This window comes from Diorhabda carinulata, chromosome 12, assembly GCF_026250575.1.
Source record: "Diorhabda carinulata isolate Delta chromosome 12, icDioCari1.1, whole genome shotgun sequence".
Taxonomy (NCBI): Eukaryota; Metazoa; Arthropoda; class Insecta; order Coleoptera; family Chrysomelidae; genus Diorhabda; species Diorhabda carinulata.
In genome coordinates this window covers 1,590,325-1,608,168 of record NC_079471.1, presented here as the reverse complement: position 1 = coordinate 1,608,168, position 17,844 = coordinate 1,590,325, and the positions used below count along the sequence as shown (strand labels likewise).

At 31.0% G+C, this 17,844-nt stretch overlaps 2 protein-coding genes across 4 annotated transcripts in view; one reads left to right on the top strand and one right to left on the bottom strand.

Moving 5' to 3' along the window:
• Positions 1 to 961: 961 nt before the first annotated feature.
• LOC130900236 (putative peptidyl-prolyl cis-trans isomerase dodo) lies at positions 962 to 2,072 on the bottom strand. The gene is made up of 3 exons (XM_057810738.1): positions 1,920 to 2,072; positions 1,525 to 1,728; positions 962 to 1,467 (listed from the first exon to the last, which is right to left on the bottom strand). Exons 1-3 carry the CDS (start codon positions 1,972 to 1,974, stop codon positions 1,247 to 1,249), a joined length of 480 nt encoding a protein of 159 aa, XP_057666721.1. The 5' UTR covers positions 1,975 to 2,072; the 3' UTR covers positions 962 to 1,246.
• A 365-nt stretch (positions 2,073 to 2,437) lies between these two features.
• The window catches only part of LOC130900229 (ecotropic viral integration site 5 ortholog), a 40,337-nt gene continuing 24,930 nt past the window's right edge, over positions 2,438 to 17,844 (top strand). For 2 of the 3 annotated variants that reach the window (XM_057810727.1, XM_057810728.1), the window contains exons 1-3: positions 2,438 to 2,696; positions 12,154 to 12,467; positions 12,525 to 12,751. In XM_057810727.1, the coding sequence (XP_057666710.1) occupies positions 12,212 to 12,467; positions 12,525 to 12,751 (483 nt within the window). In that variant the 5' untranslated portion in view covers positions 2,438 to 2,696; positions 12,154 to 12,211. Of the gene's footprint in view, positions 2,697 to 4,935; positions 5,076 to 5,626; positions 5,827 to 12,153; positions 12,468 to 12,524; positions 12,752 to 17,844 lie in introns of those variants that run through there. The other variant, XM_057810729.1, reaches the window with a different exon arrangement.

Below are 17,844 nucleotides of genomic sequence, written 5' to 3'. Positions count from 1 at the left end.
TGCTTCTTTAGACCTAAAATCATGTTTTCACCCATGAATTCCTAGCTTTTCTTTGTGTTCCCGGCTTCTTTGGACCAAAAAATGCTTTTTTGTACATGAATATTAACTTTTCTTTGTCTTCCTTGCTTATGTGGACTTCAATTACGTTTTTACCCATAAATACCAACTTTTCTTTGTCTTTCTGGCTTCTTTGGACCAAAAAAATTACTAGAATCGATACTTTTCTTAATGAAATTAAACTTGAATTTCCTAGTACAGTCGTAAAGAAATTATTCATCAATACATAAAAAACTGACTGCCGTGTTTGTTAAAATTAAGAACTTCCTTCTGCTTATCTTCAGCATCATTTAGGGTTTCAAATACATTTCCAACCCCTACAAACATATTGCTATATGTAATGATTCTCTTTCTTCAATTCAGTTTATTAAAATCATCTTCACCAACCATCTACCAAAGACTGCTAGTGATTTGTCTTGTATCTTACACTGGAATCTTCGGTAATAAAACTGGAGCTTGTAGATCTTCTTGTTTAAGAAACTGTATATAATGACGATCTAAAAATCTTAGTCCAGCTTAGAAATTGTCTTGAGCTTTGTGAAAAAAATTACATCTAAGAATCCTTGAGGTATCTATGGTGGCAACACCAAACTTTCCAATGACTACCACTGTCGATATCAATTTTTCAAAATAGGTTGTACTGAAAATTTAGATATCTCGAATAATAATGAAGAAATTAGTTTTAACAAACACTATTGAATTTAGTTATAGTTTTAACCACCAATTTTTAGCAAAATGGGTCTGCTATTTGGGGAAATTGACTTTTTGAAGATTTCCTAATACCATTCTAATTTCTGTGAAGATTTTTAAAAAATTTTCAGTTGCAAACAATTGAAACGAGCTCCTTTTAAAACCCCCCAAATACAAATTGTCAATATTACCAGTGATTTCAATAAAAAAATAATTTGAATGAAACTAATTTTCACTAATATATATATTTGTAGCTATACAAAAATTAAAAAGTGAATTATTGGAATAAAGAATTGATAAATGCTGGTAAATATACATCAGATTGAATTAAATTATAACTAGTCTTGTAATACAAAGTGGATTATTAAAAACTTGTCAAATATTAAAAGCTCAATATTCAACAAAGTAATTTATTATTAACAATCTGGAAATGGAAGTTTTAGCTTAAATAGTATATCTGAATTGTAGTAATCCTTATTTGGAAATGATTTAGGTCAAATTAAACTGTACGTAAAATAATATGCACACCGGAATCTGTAAATACTGGATCAGATAATTCCCCGACTTTGAGTGCAAAAGCAGCTTCTTCAAACGGTTTTTGCATAGCTCCCTTTCCGAAAGGACCTAAATCACCTCCTCTTTTCGCCGAAGAACAATCTGAGTATTTCGATGCTAGTTCTGCAAAAGATGCTTTTCCTTGAGCGATTTGTTCTCGATAAGCTAAAAAAAAATTTTTATGAAGAAAAAAAAAAAGGACAATTTAATCTTTTTATATACATTTCACTAAATCCAGTGCTTCTTCTTTAGATCGTGTGATATTTTCTTCTCTCCAAGATGAAGGCCTTCTAGAATCTTTATGTTTTACGAGTAAATGTGAGCATTGTACTTGTTCAGGACCGCTTGAGGATACGGGCTCAGCTGGCTTATCAGGAACATCCCACTGGGATTCTTTTGTATACACATTTAAATAATAATGCTGACCTGTTGAAAATTTATAGTAAATTTGTAATATAATGATAAATGATTTAGAAATATTTTGGGCATCTATTGAATCGCTTGTAAATATTTTATTATAATTAATCTACAATCAATTTAATGTTAACAATTTATTTAAATTTTATTGCTTTAGAAATGCAGAGAATAAATATTTTTTAATAATATTGTATACTTACCGGTTGACCTACTCAATCGTTTTTCCCAGCCGGCTGGTAAAGGTTCGTCCGCCATCGTTATTTATTTTACCCTATTTCAATGCTGCCACCACACCACTGATTCCCTAATTAATCTAGCTTCCTTTTAGTTATTCGCAGTGGTGCATTATACTATCCCACATTTGGATTATTTATCAAATCCTAGTGAAATTCCAGTTCAATTATAATTTATTTACATTATTATTCCTATCCTTTTTCATATTAATTATTGTATAAAAGATAACGGTTTATATAAAGTTTAATATGCGTCGCTTTTGTTGGCTACACTGTTCTCAAATATTCATCTACTAACTTCAGAGGCTATTGAGATTCGGTTATATTCGTAAACATCAATAAAATCTCGGTTATTACCGTTTGTATTTTCAAATTTTATTGGCGTTTGAAAGAATTAAGAGAATAATAGTCTTCTTTACCACCAATCAAAATTCGCAATTCAAATTCTCCCACGTGTTTTTAGAAAATCTGATAAGTCTGAACATAGTCACAATTATTTAATAATCAGCTGAGGAACTGACAGGATTGTCAGTGGAGTTCGATTGGTTTTAAGAGTGACACGTAGTACAAGCTTTACGAGAAATAATTAAAATACGGTCGTTATTTTCGTTTTTGATCGCCTATTAATTAGTAATATAGATCCAAAGAACGGTAAGGTTGAATTTTATTGGATTTCGAAAGATATGATTCGATGATTATATTTTAATTTACAAGAAAAAGTTGTTGTGAGTGTATTATTAACAGGTGAGTAGTAATTAGCGTTTTAAGGGTATTAGGGTAATTTAATGTTAATATATAGCATATTGAACCGTCAATATTTTATAATATATACATATAGTTTTTTTGTGAAAGTGGGTCATAAAACTCACACCAACCGTAAAAAAATAATTAATACAAGAATATATTGTTTGTGCGATTTATTAGATAATAATTGAATTGAAAAGATTGTACATTTGTTAGAATTAATTCAGTTACCCAATTTAAAACGAGTGAAATATGGGCTTTTTTTATGAAAGTAATACATCTTAATGTTTTGGTTTGACTTAACAGGTATCGAGCAGGTAGATAATTGGTTTTGTGAGTCATCGAATTATGGCAACTACATCGATGATTCTTACGCTAGACTAGGTCAATTAAAAATTATATGTTGGGTTCGCGAATTACAAATATGTTTTAGAAATAATTTAGAACAATCTATTGTATTGACTAAGTACAATTGGGTTCATTTTAAATTTCATTAATGGCGGCTTTACAGTGGCGTAGGTTATAATAACAAATTTAACGGTTTTAATGTCAATAAAATATGATTTATGTAATTAATTTGATGAAATTTGAGGTTTAAAACTTGAATAATTGTGTAAAAATATTAAAATTATTACTTTTTTCACTTTTTTTAGATGATTTCATGTTAATTAGTAATTGACCTTGTTTGGAAGTATCCAAACCCCTTTTTATCTATTTTTTTCTTCGTATTCGTTAGGGTTTGACCTAATCCCAAACGATATGGGTGTGAATATTACGTATTCATGTTGATGTAATAAATTTGATATGAATTTTTAAAAGAATCACTTAAAATATGTATTTGTATCCATATTTTTTTATTTTTTTAAGAATTAAAGTCGTAAATTTGAAAAAAATCCGTTCTAAGTTATATTTCACGCTTATAAATGTTAAAATATACAGAAAATTTTCCGTGTAGGATAATTAGATGTACCGGGGGATTTAAAATAGAGGCCGAGGTACATTGAACGGTCAAAAACGGTAGGTTCATTGATTGTTCCGGTTGAAAATGTTTAATATATTCACAAAGAGCTTATCAGTTCAATGTTTCGTGATTTTGAATGAAAAACACGAACGATGTATTGTTTTTTAAAATAATAAGTTACAAAAGATGACGTAAATTAGGATTTATCCAGTTTATATGCGTCGTACCGCACTTTTCGAACTCCCCAGTATGTTTTCTAGCCCGTGCACTTTCAATCGACGATCATCCAGTGGATTTTCTCCAACATTTCTGGAATAATCACCTCATTTGGTCGACCACTGCGTTGTTGGTCTTCGCAGATCGTACGGTCTCGTCGAAACTTCGCTACTCGACAATCTGCGGATGCTAAAAACACTGTTTGGCGCGATTCGACGAGACTGGAGCTTAGCTCGGCTTCATTTTTGTCGTTTTTTGCACTCACAAAACGTGTGTGCAAATGGCGCGGAAAATTCGAAGACCGGACGGAAAAATGAAGTTTTATCTTTCCAAAAATGTATCATCCAACGCGAACGAACAGATTTTTCATCGTGAAAATTCGTCGGGAACCTTATTTATATAAACAAACCTCGTACATCGTCTGCCGGTTTTTTTATTTCCATCCAAATGGTATCTTTCTGAAAAAGTGGTGCCGTATTTCAAAAAAATTCGATGGTAAATAGAATTTGATATCCTCTCGAGCAAAATTAATGCCTTATCGATCGGTTCTTGTCGGATAAGTCGCCTGGATGACGATTCTGACCGACGTATAGAGTTGGGAAAACGATTTCGATACTCAAAATTATTTTTATATTGTACAAAATACGAAGATAATGAGTAATGACGTCGGAATATAATTTTAAAAAATATCCAACTTGCAAAAAAGTGCATAAGGTGGTATGTCAAACTTCAATCGATCCAATCGAGAATTGACGTCAATCGAAAATCGAAATTAATCGATATCAAACGAGTTGGAATCAATCGAAAATCGATATCTCTCTCTCTCTCTCTCTTCTGGGCGTTTCAGTTAGTTCTGCGCATCTTTTGCGCGCATCAAGCATGCGCGGGGTACCGAACGAGAGAGAAAATGAATATATACGAGGTCTGGTTATAAAATAACGAGACTGGTTACGAAAAATGTTGACAACTCGAATTCGCGGCATCCCAAAATAAACGCACCGGTTCGATATCTCTGTACATTTCTCGAAATGGGTTATTCCGCGTAAAACGTTATAAAATAGCGTCTGAATTCGAACCGCCCCAGCTCTATCGACCGGTCCGCGATCCAGGAAACTCCTCAGTTCCGTTTCGGTTCTCAATCCTGCAAGGACCTCAAATGTTTGGACTCCTTTTATTAGGGCGACACGAATTACTGACCTTTCGTACGTATCGGTGAAACGGCATCATTAAAACTGTTTTTTTTTTCATTTTTTTCACGGAATATCGCGAATTTATAAAATCGGTGTTATTGTTTTGGTTAAATTGAATGCGAGGCTTGAAAATTGGGTCAAACGAATGCCACATCGCCGAATATGTTTGTCTAAGCATTATTCGTCGTTGTTTGTTTATAAGGACCGGATCGAGATCTATTCAGACCTAATTCATATATTTGATTAATAATTTCATTTGTATTTCGATATATTTTTTTATTATTTGGTTAAATATGGCATAATACGTAAAAAAGTTTCGATTTTGGCGTTCTTAGCTCGAAAACAAAACGCGTTTTCTTTATAATATCGAATTGTTTGGTACATTCGAGCTGTGCCGGTCCTGTGTATTAATTACATCGTATAGAGTGATTTATATATCAGTTAAATTATAATTTAATTGTTTTATTAATAAAAAAAAAATACTTTCACTTTTTCTATCGCGATTAAAGTGAAATTTGTTTTTTTTTTTCAATAAACTATTTTTTTCTGGTCGTCATCATCAGCGATGGAGTTCCACCAGCTCGAGGCACGCGTCTACCTCAGCTCGTAGATTTTATATAAACAATATTTTTTTTATTCGCGGTGGTACTATGAAAATTTTACTTGTATATAAACATTTTAAGATAAAGTGATTTAAAAAAAAAATGGTATTGCAAAAATTGGTATCTACGAGATATTGGTATTCGAGAAGATCGAGCAAGCGGTAAGTCTAGATAAAATGTATTATGAATAATCAATTAATCGATTTATAAAAAAAAATGTGAAAGACGCCGCGCGTATTCGCCGAATTTTAAAATTCCACTGTAGTTGGACAGAGCCGGCCTTAGGACCCGTTTCGCGGGCTTATACGTAAGGCTTTCACCGTTTAATTCCACATGTGTCGTTGTTCCAACCTTCGGAATATGAGTTTCGTTCAAAATTTTGTCGAAAACGTTCAATTATTTCCTCGATTTGAAATTCCGCGTCCAAAATTGGTGATTAACGGACAAAAAACTGTTTGTTGACAAACTGCGTTTAAACAAATCATTTATACACCTAAATAAAGTTCTAGAAACTTCTAGAAAAGAAATAAATAATGTAATAAGGAAATATCGAAGGCGATTCCGCCATTTATATAAAAAAAAATGTGAAAGACGCCGCGCGGATTCGCCGAATTTTAAAATTCCACTGTAGTTGGACAGAGCCGGCCTTAGGACCCGTTTCGCGGGCTTATACGTAAGGCTTTCACCGTTTAATTCCACATGTGTCGTTGTTCCAACCTTCGGAATATGAGTTTCGTTCAAAATTTTGTCAAAAACGTTCAATTATTTCCTCGATTTGAAATTCCGCGTCCAAAATTGGTGATTAACGGAGAAAAAACTGTTTGTTGACTAACTGCGTTTAAACAAATCATTTATACACCTAAATAAAGTTCTAGAAACTTCTAGAAAAGAAATAAATAATGTAATAAGGAAATATCAAAGGCGATTCCGCCATTTATATAAAAAAAAATGTGAAAGACGCCGCGCGGATTCGCCGAATTTTAAAATTCCACTGTAGTTGGACAGAGCCGGCCTTAGGACCCGTTTCGCGGGCTTATACGTAAGGCTTTCACCGTTTAATTCCACATGTGTCGTTGTTCCAACCTTCGGAATATGAGTTTCGTTCAAAATTTTGTCGAAAACGTTCAATTATTTCCTCGATTTGAAATTCCGCGTCCAAAATTGGTGATTAACGGACAAAAAACTGTTTGTTGACAAACTGCGTTTAAACAAATCATTTATACACCTAAATAAAGTTCTAGAAACTTCTAGAAAAGAAATAAATAATGTAATAAGGAAATATCAAAGGCGCTTCCGCCATTTATATAAAAAAAATGTGAAAGACGCCGCGCGTATTCGCCGAATTTTAAAATTCCACTGTAGTTGGACAGAGCCGGCCGTAGGACCCGTTTCGCGGGCTTATTCAAGAACATTTAGACGCGTTAATACATCAAAAGATCTAAGAAATAAAAAAGCAAAGTTTCGACGAGACCGTACGATTTGCGAAGACCAACAGCGCGATGGTCGGCCAAAAGAAGTGACGATTCTAGAAATGTTGAAGAAAATCCAGTGGATGATCGTCGATTGAAAGTTACCAGACATTTCAAAAAGTGCATTTGAACTGAAAATTTGGATATGAGAAAGCTGTTTGTAAGATAGACGCCACAATGGAACAAAAACAGCGTTTCCATCGAGTTTTTGGTAATGTTTTATAGAAATAAAGCCAGTTCATAACCATGGATGAAACGTGGGTCCATCACTCCACACCCGAAACGAAAAAACAATAAAAAAAATGGATTAAAAAGGGAGAACCGGTTCCAAAGAAGGCAGAGACTGTTTCATCTGCAGGCAAGGTCATGGCGTCGGTTTTTTTTGGATGCTCGCTTGGATGCTTTTTTGGAAAACGAAAAAACTATCAACCGCGAGTATTCCGCGAAAATTTAAGCGAAAAAATCATAGTTTTAGTGCAATTTTTTTTTTTTTTAACTATTTTACATCATATCTTACTGAAATTCCAGTCGAAACGACTTTTGTCAGTAATCATTCGAAAGGTCTTTTTAAGCTCTTTAAAAAGTACCCTATGACTTTTTTTTGAAAAATTTACCCTTTTCCAGTTATTTGAGGTTAAATATTCAACTACGTAAAACAAAAGCTATTCAAGTATCAATAACTTGCTTTATGTAAAACATTAAGATATTAAAATATAGTTTAATTTCTTTGTTTTTTATTAGCTTTATTTTAAATTTTTATTTATTATATGATAAAACGCATCATTACAGAGTTATACGTAAAAAACTATTGAAAAATGCTGTTGTGTGTCTTTAAAGTTTTCGGGGTAGATTCGGGATCATCCGGAAGCGTTCGGTATTGTTCGGAAACAATTAGCGGCTGGTTACAGGGCCGAATGATTGATCGTTAGAAATAAATTTTATAACAAAATCTAAAAGTCAAGAAAACAAAAAGACATTCGTGACTTTTTTAAATCTATGCGTTTTAAAGTACGTGTATATACATTACATAAAATTTTTCCAGTTATTTGAGGTTAAATATTCAATTACGTAAAACAAAAGCTATTCAAGTATCAATAACTTGCTTTATGTAAAACATTAAGATATTAAAATATCGTTTAATTTGTTTGTTTTTTTATAATCTTCATTTTTGTTCATTACAATTTTTTCGATAAAATGCATCATTACAGATTTATACGTAAAAAACTATTGAAAAATGCTGTTGTGTGTCTTTAAAGCTTTCGGGGTAGATTCGGGATCATCCGGAAGCGTTCGGTATTGTTCGGAAACAATTAGCGGCTGGTTACAGGGCCGAATGATTGATTTGATTTGATCATTAGAAATAAATTTTATAACAAAATCCAAGAGTCAAGAAAACAAAAAGACATTCGTGACTTTTTTAAATCTATGCGTTTTAAAGTACGTGTATATACATTACATAAAATTTTTCCAGTTATTTGAGGTTAAATATTCAATTACGTAAAACAAAAGCTATTCAAGTATCAATAACTTGCTTTATGTAAAACATTAAGATATTAAAATATAGTTTAATTTCTTTGTTTTTTTATAAGCTTCATTTTTGTTCATTACAATTTTTTCGATAAAACGCATCATTACAGAGTTATACGTAAAAAACTATTGAAAAATGCTGTTGTGTGTCTTTAAAGTTTTCGGGGTAGATTCGGGATCATCCGGAAGCGTTCGGTATTGTTCGGAAACAATTAGCGGCTGGTTACAGGGCCGAATGATTGATCGTTAGAAATAAATTTTTTAACAAAATCCAAAAGTCAAGAAAACAAAAAGACATTCGTGACTTTTTAAAATCTACGCGTTTTAAAGTACGTGTACATACATTATATAAAATGTAAAATAAACTTTGTTGTACGTATTTGTATTTTTATTATTAAACCTAACCTAAAAAAAATTACGTTCGAAAAAATTGTTTTTAAACAGTAATGAAGCGCGCGGTATATCGGTAAACAATAATAAACTCATAAAATTATAGTTAGATAAAACGTTGGTCTGTTTTATTAATTATACCAGTCGACATTTGTGTAACGGGAAACATTTTGCAGACACGCTCTGTCGATAATAATTTTATATAACGAAAATTTACCGTCGAAGATTTATCAACAGTGTTTCACGTGTGTTTCATTATGTTGAAGAAAGATAGTTATATGTATCTAGTGAAAAAAAAAACTATGGGCGATGTTAATTTTGCGTGAACCCGATTCAAGGTTACCGAAACAGAACCGTACTCAGAATTTATAAACAATACGAACCAAATTAGTTAAATTGAGTTGGGGAAGTTGGTTGGGTTCTTAAGTCCTGAAAATTTGGAATTAAGTTCATATCACCCTCCGTATCAAAATCTGCATGGTGGTTTTAATGAGTGAAAACCACCCCTTATCGAAAAATACTAATATTATAGTTTTTTCTACTTTTTTTTTTCAATTCAAATGTTTTACGTTTATTTACCATTATTTTATAATAGAAAATTTATATATTTTGAAGTATCGACCCTTAAAAACCTTTAAAAACTACCCTTTTGATGAACATAATATAGGAAATAATCTTTTAACTATTTAAAACACTGTAATTTCGTTGTAATTATGAAAAATTCATGTCATTTTAATAAAATTTAATTGGTTATTATTATTCAACCCTTTAAAACTACCCCTTTACAGAGAATTAAATAAAAATAAATCTAATGACTACCAACTTTTAGATTTTGCATTCTTTTTGGTATTTCTCGTCTCTATTTGAAGTAATTTTTAATTGTCTATACCCTGTCAACCCTTAAGAACCACCCCTTTGATAAAAAATAAAAAAAATTTAATGACTCAATGTTTCGATTTTGAATTCTTTCGGTATTTTCCAAACACGAAGTGGTTTTTCATTCTCTACACCCTGACACCCCCTTAAGAACCACCCCTTTGACAAGATTATAAGTATATCAACTCTTGGTACTCTCAAATGTACCTAAAGGCAATTTAGCATCGACAGAAAAAATCCGTGTGACAAAATTTGAAACTTTTTCATATTTTATAATTCACGAATTTTTATTTTTTATGTAACTCCGTTAATTTTAAAGCTATAACATCCTACAAAGAACCATTTTAAAGGTAATTTTCAAGGCTATAAGCTTATGTATGTTAGAAGGGCTTGAAACCCTCCACATTTTATAAATAAAGGGTCAAAGGGCTGGGGATAACCAATTCTAGCACAATAGTGACGCATTAATTTGGTTATAACTCCGTCAATTTTTCTGTTGCAAATAAAATAAAAAAAGTAAAATAATCGTCATAAAAAATGCTTTAATTTGATTGTTTATTTGTTTTTTTTTATCTCTTATAGTTACGGAGCAAAAATGAGCAAAAAAATTTTTTTCAAAAATAAAAATTTTTTAATGCCGATTTTTTTCGAAATTATGCATTTCTAATCAGCCAAATTTTCAAATATCGTGAATAACATCCAAATAAAGTATTTGGTATAAGGAATAAGTTTAATTTTGATTTAGAATGAAACGGCATTAGTTTTAGTGCAATTTTTTTTAACTTTTAATTATTTTACATTATATCTCACTGAAATTCCAGTCGAAACGACTTTTGTCAGTAATCATTCGAAAGGTCTTTTTAAGCTCTTTAAAAAGTACCCTATGACTTTTTTTTGAAAAATTTACCCTTTTCCAGTTATTTGAGGTTAAATATTCAATTACGTAAAACAAAAATTATTCAAGTATCAATAACTTGCTTTAGGTATAACATTAAGATATTAAAATATCGTTTAATTTGTTTGTTTTTTTATAATCTTCATTTTTGTTCATTACAATTTTTTCGATAAAACGCATCATTACAGAGTTATACGTAAAAAACTATTGAAAATGCGTTTTTTTAACGAAAAATCGTACTTTTTAATTACGAATAACTCAAAAACTACTGATGTGGCGAAAAAACTTTATACGACATTTTTTACTTTAAATTTGCCGATCTTTCGATTTCTGAGGTTATTTTGGATGAATAAGGAATAAATAGTCAAATTTTGAATCCTTTAAATAAATCCCTGTAATAAACGCTGGTGTTTTAGTCCAAGAGCCGAAACCAAAAAAGTAGGTTCTGGAAAAAAAAACGGTATTTTGTTTTGAATATATTCAGAGGTGTCCCCAGAATGTACATCCAAGTGGGCGTCACGAAAGGGGGGGCTTCACTTCAGCCGCCATCTTGAAAAACAGGTTTCATCAAATATCTCGCGAACCGTGCATCGTACGAAAAAAATTGTACAGTTCATTATTATAGATAATAATATTTGCCATCTTTTTTATTTGAAACTTTTTTTTGTATAACGCATAGGTTTTTAATTATAGCGCTCCAAACTTTTTTCAATATGGTTTTTCCTAAATATTTAGTTTATAAATTGAAAATATAAATGATACTGTACAATATAATATAAAGTAGTATAATACAAGCATAATATTAATTAATAATAACAATAAAAATTCTTAAGATGTAGCGTAATTTAATATTTATCAAAAACCATATTTAAAAAAGTTTGTAGCGCTATAATTATGCATTATACAAAAAAAAGTTTCAAATAAAAAAGATAGCAAATATTATTATCTATAATAATGATCTGTGCAATTTTTTTCGTACGATGCGCGGTTCGCGAGATATTTGATAAAACGTGTTTTTCAAAATGGCGGCTGTATTGAAGCCTCCCCCTTCACGACGCCCACTTGGATGTACATTCGGGGAATACCCCTGATCATATATTAAAAAAAATACCTTTTCCAGTACGTTTTTTTTTTCAAAAAAACTCGTTTTTTTTGTAATTTGATTCGTTCCAATTGAATCGCACCCAACGCGACTAAATTTCCGAACGATCCTCGTATACACTCGTGTCTCGGTTGACCAATCAAAGCAACTGGGATGTCGTTGAAAATTTGGGCGATTGTGGACGTTAAAATCTAAATTCCAAATTTATTTATATCGAATTAACTTTCAGGGTGGTTTCGTTAAGTTGCCTGGTATCTATAGATGCCGATGGCGGCTATTATCCGGCCATGCCGCCCGCAGCCATGAGGCTACAGGAGGAGAATTTATCGTCGCCGTCCGGGGGGCCCGCCAACCAAATAATCGCCATCGAAACCAACAACAATCGCGCCACCGGCTCCGAACTGGAGCTCTTAGCAAAACTGGAAGAGGCCAACAGACTCTTCGAGTCGGACGCCAAATCGCTCAATTCGTTGAGCGGGGCTTCGGCGACGTCCGGACATTCTCGAAAGAGTTCCGATACGTCTCAGATATCTTTAACGTCAGGTAAACGCCATCAGATATAAGACGCGAAACGTCGATGTGTGAATAATTTATTCTTAGGGACGAGTTCGACTCAGGAACGGGCAGAAGACGGAGGCGAAGAGGACTTGTGGGTCACTTGGGGTCATATAGTTAACGATTGGGAGAATAATTGGAGGAAACAGAACGCGCAAATAAGGGAGTTGGTCCGTAGGGGTATACCCCTACATTTTAGGCCGATAACATGGCAGTTGTTGTGCAGAGCCACCGATTCGCCCGAAAAAAAATTGTACGCCGAATATATAAAGGTAAATAGTACGTTTAGTAGCTTCGGTTAGTCCGTTTATTCGTTTTATATTTGAGGTTGGGATTATATTTATTGTTTGATTATTGAAAAATCGTATTTGTGAGAAAGTTGGCGAAGTTATTTTAATTTTTAGAAAAGTTATTCAGTTTTTTTGGAAGTTGATGTTGAGAGGTAACAAAAATTTTATCGAAAGTTCTTGTACCTTCGAGATATTACTTGAAATTTACGGAAACTGTCGATAGTTTGATTGAATTTTTGAGATATTACGTAAAATTCCATCCAAAACTCGAAATTCGTGTTAATTTTCAGATCAAATGTATAGTTTTGAAAGAAATCAAGAATTTTCATGAATTTTCCGCCTATAATAATGATTTTTCCGAGTTTATCACATCTTTTTCGAACTCCTCGTATCAAAAAACTCATGAAATCATAAAATATTCTGTAAGTTTTTTCAAAATATACAAAAATTCTGTTAGATTCCAGATCAAATGTATAGCTTTGAAGGAAATCGAATTTTCATGAATTTTCCGCCTATAATAATGATTTTTCCGAGTTTATCACATCTTTTTCGAACTCCTCGTATCAAAAAACCCATGAAATCATGAAATATTATGTATGTTTTTTCAAAATATACAAAAATTCTGTTAGAATCCAGATCAGATGTATATCTTTGAAGGAAATCGAATTTTCATGAATTTTCCGCCTATAATAATGATTTTTCCGAGTTTATCACATCTTTTTCGAACTCCTCGTATCAAAAAACCCATGAAATCATGAAATATTATGTATGTTTTTTCAAAATATACAAAAATTCTGTTAGAATCCAGATCAGATGTATATCTTTGAAGGAAATCGAATTTTCATGAATTTTCCGCCTATAATAATGATTTTTCCGAGTTTATCACATCTTTTTCGAACTCCTCGTATCAAAAAACCCATGAAATCATAAAATATTATGTATGTTTTTTCAAAATATACAAAAATTCTGTTAGAATCCAGATCAGATGTATATCTTTGAAGGAAATCGAATTTTCATGAATTTTCCGCCTATAATAATGATTTTTCCGAGTTTATCACATCTTTTTCGAACTCCTCGTATCAAAAAACCCATGAAATCATGAAATATTATGTATGTTTTTTCAAAATATACAAAAATTCTGTTAGAATCCAGATCAGATGTATATCTTTGAAGGAAATCGAATTTTCATGAATTTTCCGCCTATAATAATGATTTTTCCGAGTTTATCACATCTTTTTCGAACTCCTCGTATCAAAAAACCCATGAAATCATGAAATATTATGTATGTTTTTTCAAAATATACAAAAATTCTGTTAGAATCCAGATCAGATGTATATCTTTGAAGGAAATCGAATTTTCATGAATTTTCCGCCTATAATAATGATTTTTCCGAGTTTATCACATCTTTTTCGAACTCCTCGTATCAAAAAACCCATGAAATCATGAAATATTATGTATGTTTTTTCAAAATATACAAAAATTCTGTTAGAATCCAGATCAGATGTATATCTTTGAAGGAAATCGAATTTTCATGAATTTTCCGCCTATAATAATGATTTTTCCGAGTTTATCACATCTTTTTCGAACTCCTCGTATCAAAAAACCCATGAAATCATGAAATATTATGTATGTTTTTTCAAAATATACAAAAATTCTGTTAGAATCCAGATCAGATGTATATCTTTGAAGGAAATCGAATTTTCATGAATTTTCCGCCTATAATAATGATTTTTCCGAGTTTATCACATCTTTTTCGAACTCCTCGTATCAAAAAACCCATGAAATCATGAAATATTATGTATGTTTTTTCAAAATATACAAAAATTCTGTTAGAATCCAGATCAGATGTATATCTTTGAAGGAAATCGAATTTTCATGAATTTTCCGCCTATAATAATGATTTTTCCGAGTTTATCACATCTTTTTCGAACTCCTCGTATCAAAAAACCCATGAAATCATGAAATATTATGTATGTTTTTTCAAAATATACAAAAATTCTGTTAGAATCCAGATCAGATGTATATCTTTGAAGGAAATCGAATTTTCATGAATTTTCCGCCTATAATAATGATTTTTCCGAGTTTATCACATCTTTTTCGAACTCCTCGTATCAAAAAACCCATGAAATCATGAAATATTATGTATGTTTTTTCAAAATATACAAAAATTCTGTTAGAATCCAGATCAGATGTATATCTTTGAAGGAAATCGAATTTTCATGAATTTTCCGCCTATAATAATGATTTTTCCGAGTTTATCACATCTTTTTCGAACTCCTCGTATCAAAAAACCCATGAAATCATGAAATATTATGTATGTTTTTTCAAAATATACAAAAATTCTGTTAGAATCCAGATCAGATGTATATCTTTGAAGGAAATCGAATTTTCATGAATTTTCCGCCTATAATAATGATTTTTCCGAGTTTATCACATCTTTTTCGAACTCCTCGTATCAAAAAACCCATGAAATCATGAAATATTATGTATGTTTTTTCAAAATATACAAAAATTCTGTTAGAATCCAGATCAGATGTATATCTTTGAAGGAAATCGAATTTTCATGAATTTTCCGCCTATAATAATGATTTTTCCGAGTTTATCACATCTTTTTCGAACTCCTCGTATCAAAAAACCCATGAAATCATGAAATATTATGTATGTTTTTTCAAAATATACAAAAATTCTGTTAGAATCCAGATCAGATGTATATCTTTGAAGGAAATCGAATTTTCATGAATTTTCCGCCTATAATAATGATTTTTCCGAGTTTATCACATCTTTTTCGAACTCCTCGTATCAAAAAACCCATGAAATCATAAAATATTATGTATGTTTTTTCAAAATATACAAAAATTCTGTTAGAATCCAGATCAGATGTATATCTTTGAAGGAAATCGAATTTTCATGAATTTTCCGCCTATAATAATGATTTTTCCGAGTTTATCACATCTTTTTCGAACTCCTCGTATCAAAAAACCCATGAAATCATGAAATATTCTGTAAGTTTTTTCAAAATATCCAAAAATTATGTTAGATTCCAGATCAAATGTATAGCTTTGAAGGAAATCGAATTTTCATGAATTTTCCGCCTATAATAATGATTTTTCCGAGTTTATCACATCTTTTTCGAACTCCTCGTATCAAAAAACCCATGAAATCATAAAATATTATGTATGTTTTTTCAAAATATACAAAAATTCTGTTAGAATCCAGATCAGATGTATATCTTTGAAGGAAATCGAATTTTCATGAATTTTCCGCCTATAATAATGATTTTTCCGAGTTTATCACATCTTTTTCGAACTCCTCGTATCAAAAAACCCATGAAATCATGAAATATTATGTATGTTTTTTCAAAATATACAAAAATTCTGTTAGAATCCAGATCAGATGTATATCTTTGAAGGAAATCGAATTTTCATGAATTTTCCGCCTATAATAATGATTTTTCCGAGTTTATCACATCTTTTTCGAACTCCTCGTATCAAAAAACCCATGAAATCATAAAATATTATGTATGTTTTTTCAAAATATACAAAAATTCTGTTAGAATCCAGATCAGATGTATATCTTTGAAGGAAATCGAATTTTCATGAATTTTCCGCCTATAATAATGATTTTTCCGAGTTTATCACATCTTTTTCGAACTCCTCGTATCAAAAAACCCATGAAATCATGAAATATTATGTATGTTTTTTCAAAATATACAAAAATTCTGTTAGAATCCAGATCAGATGTATATCTTTGAAGGAAATCGAATTTTCATGAATTTTCCGCCTATAATAATGATTTTTCCGAGTTTATCACATCTTTTTCGAACTCCTCGTATCAAAAAACCCATGAAATCATGAAATATTATGTATGTTTTTTCAAAATATACAAAAATTCTGTTAGAATCCAGATCAGATGTATATCTTTGAAGAAAATCGAATTTTCATGAATTTTCCGCCTATAATAATGATTTTTCCGAGTTTATCACATCTTTTTCGAACTCCTCGTATCAAAAAACCCATGAAATCATGAAATATTATGTATGTTTTTTCAAAATATACAAAAATTCTGTTAGAATCCAGATCAGATGTATATCTTTAAAGGAAATCGAATTTTCATGAATTTTCCGCCTATAATAATGATTTTTCCGAGTTTATCACATCTTTTTCGAACTCCTCGTATCAAAAAACCCATGAAATCATAAAATATTCTGTAAGTTTTTTCAAAATATCCAAAAATTATGTTAGATTCCAGATCAAATGTATAGCTTTGAAGGAAATCGAATTTTCATGAATTTTCCGCCTATAATAATGATTTTTCCGAGTTTATCACATCTTTTTCGAACTCCTCGTATCAAAAAACCCATGAAATCATAAAATATTCTGTAAGTTTTTTCAAAATATCCAAAAATTCTGTTAGATTCCAGATCAAATGTATAGCTTTGAAGGAAATCGAATTTTCATGAATTTTCCGCCTATAATAATGATTTTTCCGAGCGACTCACATCTTTTTCGAACTCCTCGTACAAAAAAACCCCTTTTTACATAAATTTAGCAGAGTCTGACTCACTTTTTTAATTTTCGGAGCAAAGGAATCCGAATTTTTTTTTCATAACTTCTAACTTAAAGTTATATACCTCGCTCTGTATTACGAAGGAAGGATTTTCGTAATTTTTCAAGGATGATATCGATATTCCTGTCCCGTTTTTCTTGTACTACAATGTTGCCAATCCAAAACAGTACATACTACAAATTTATATAGTTTTTATTTTGAAAAAAAATTTACTTCAACTTTAACCCTGTATATTTCTCACAAATATGAAACTGAAGATATTTAATATATACAGTCACTTAGACAGACGTTTTCTCAATCGATTCAAGTCAAAATGAAATCGATATCTCGAATGGTTTCGGAGATATCGAATTTTTTATACAAGCGTGTCAAATTTTTTTCGAAATTTCCGAATTTTTTGACAAAAATATTAAAAATACCAATTTATAGTAAAGATATGCGAAAAATCATGGAATATTATGTATTTTTTTTTCCAAAAAAATCCAAAAATCACATTAATTCCCAGATCA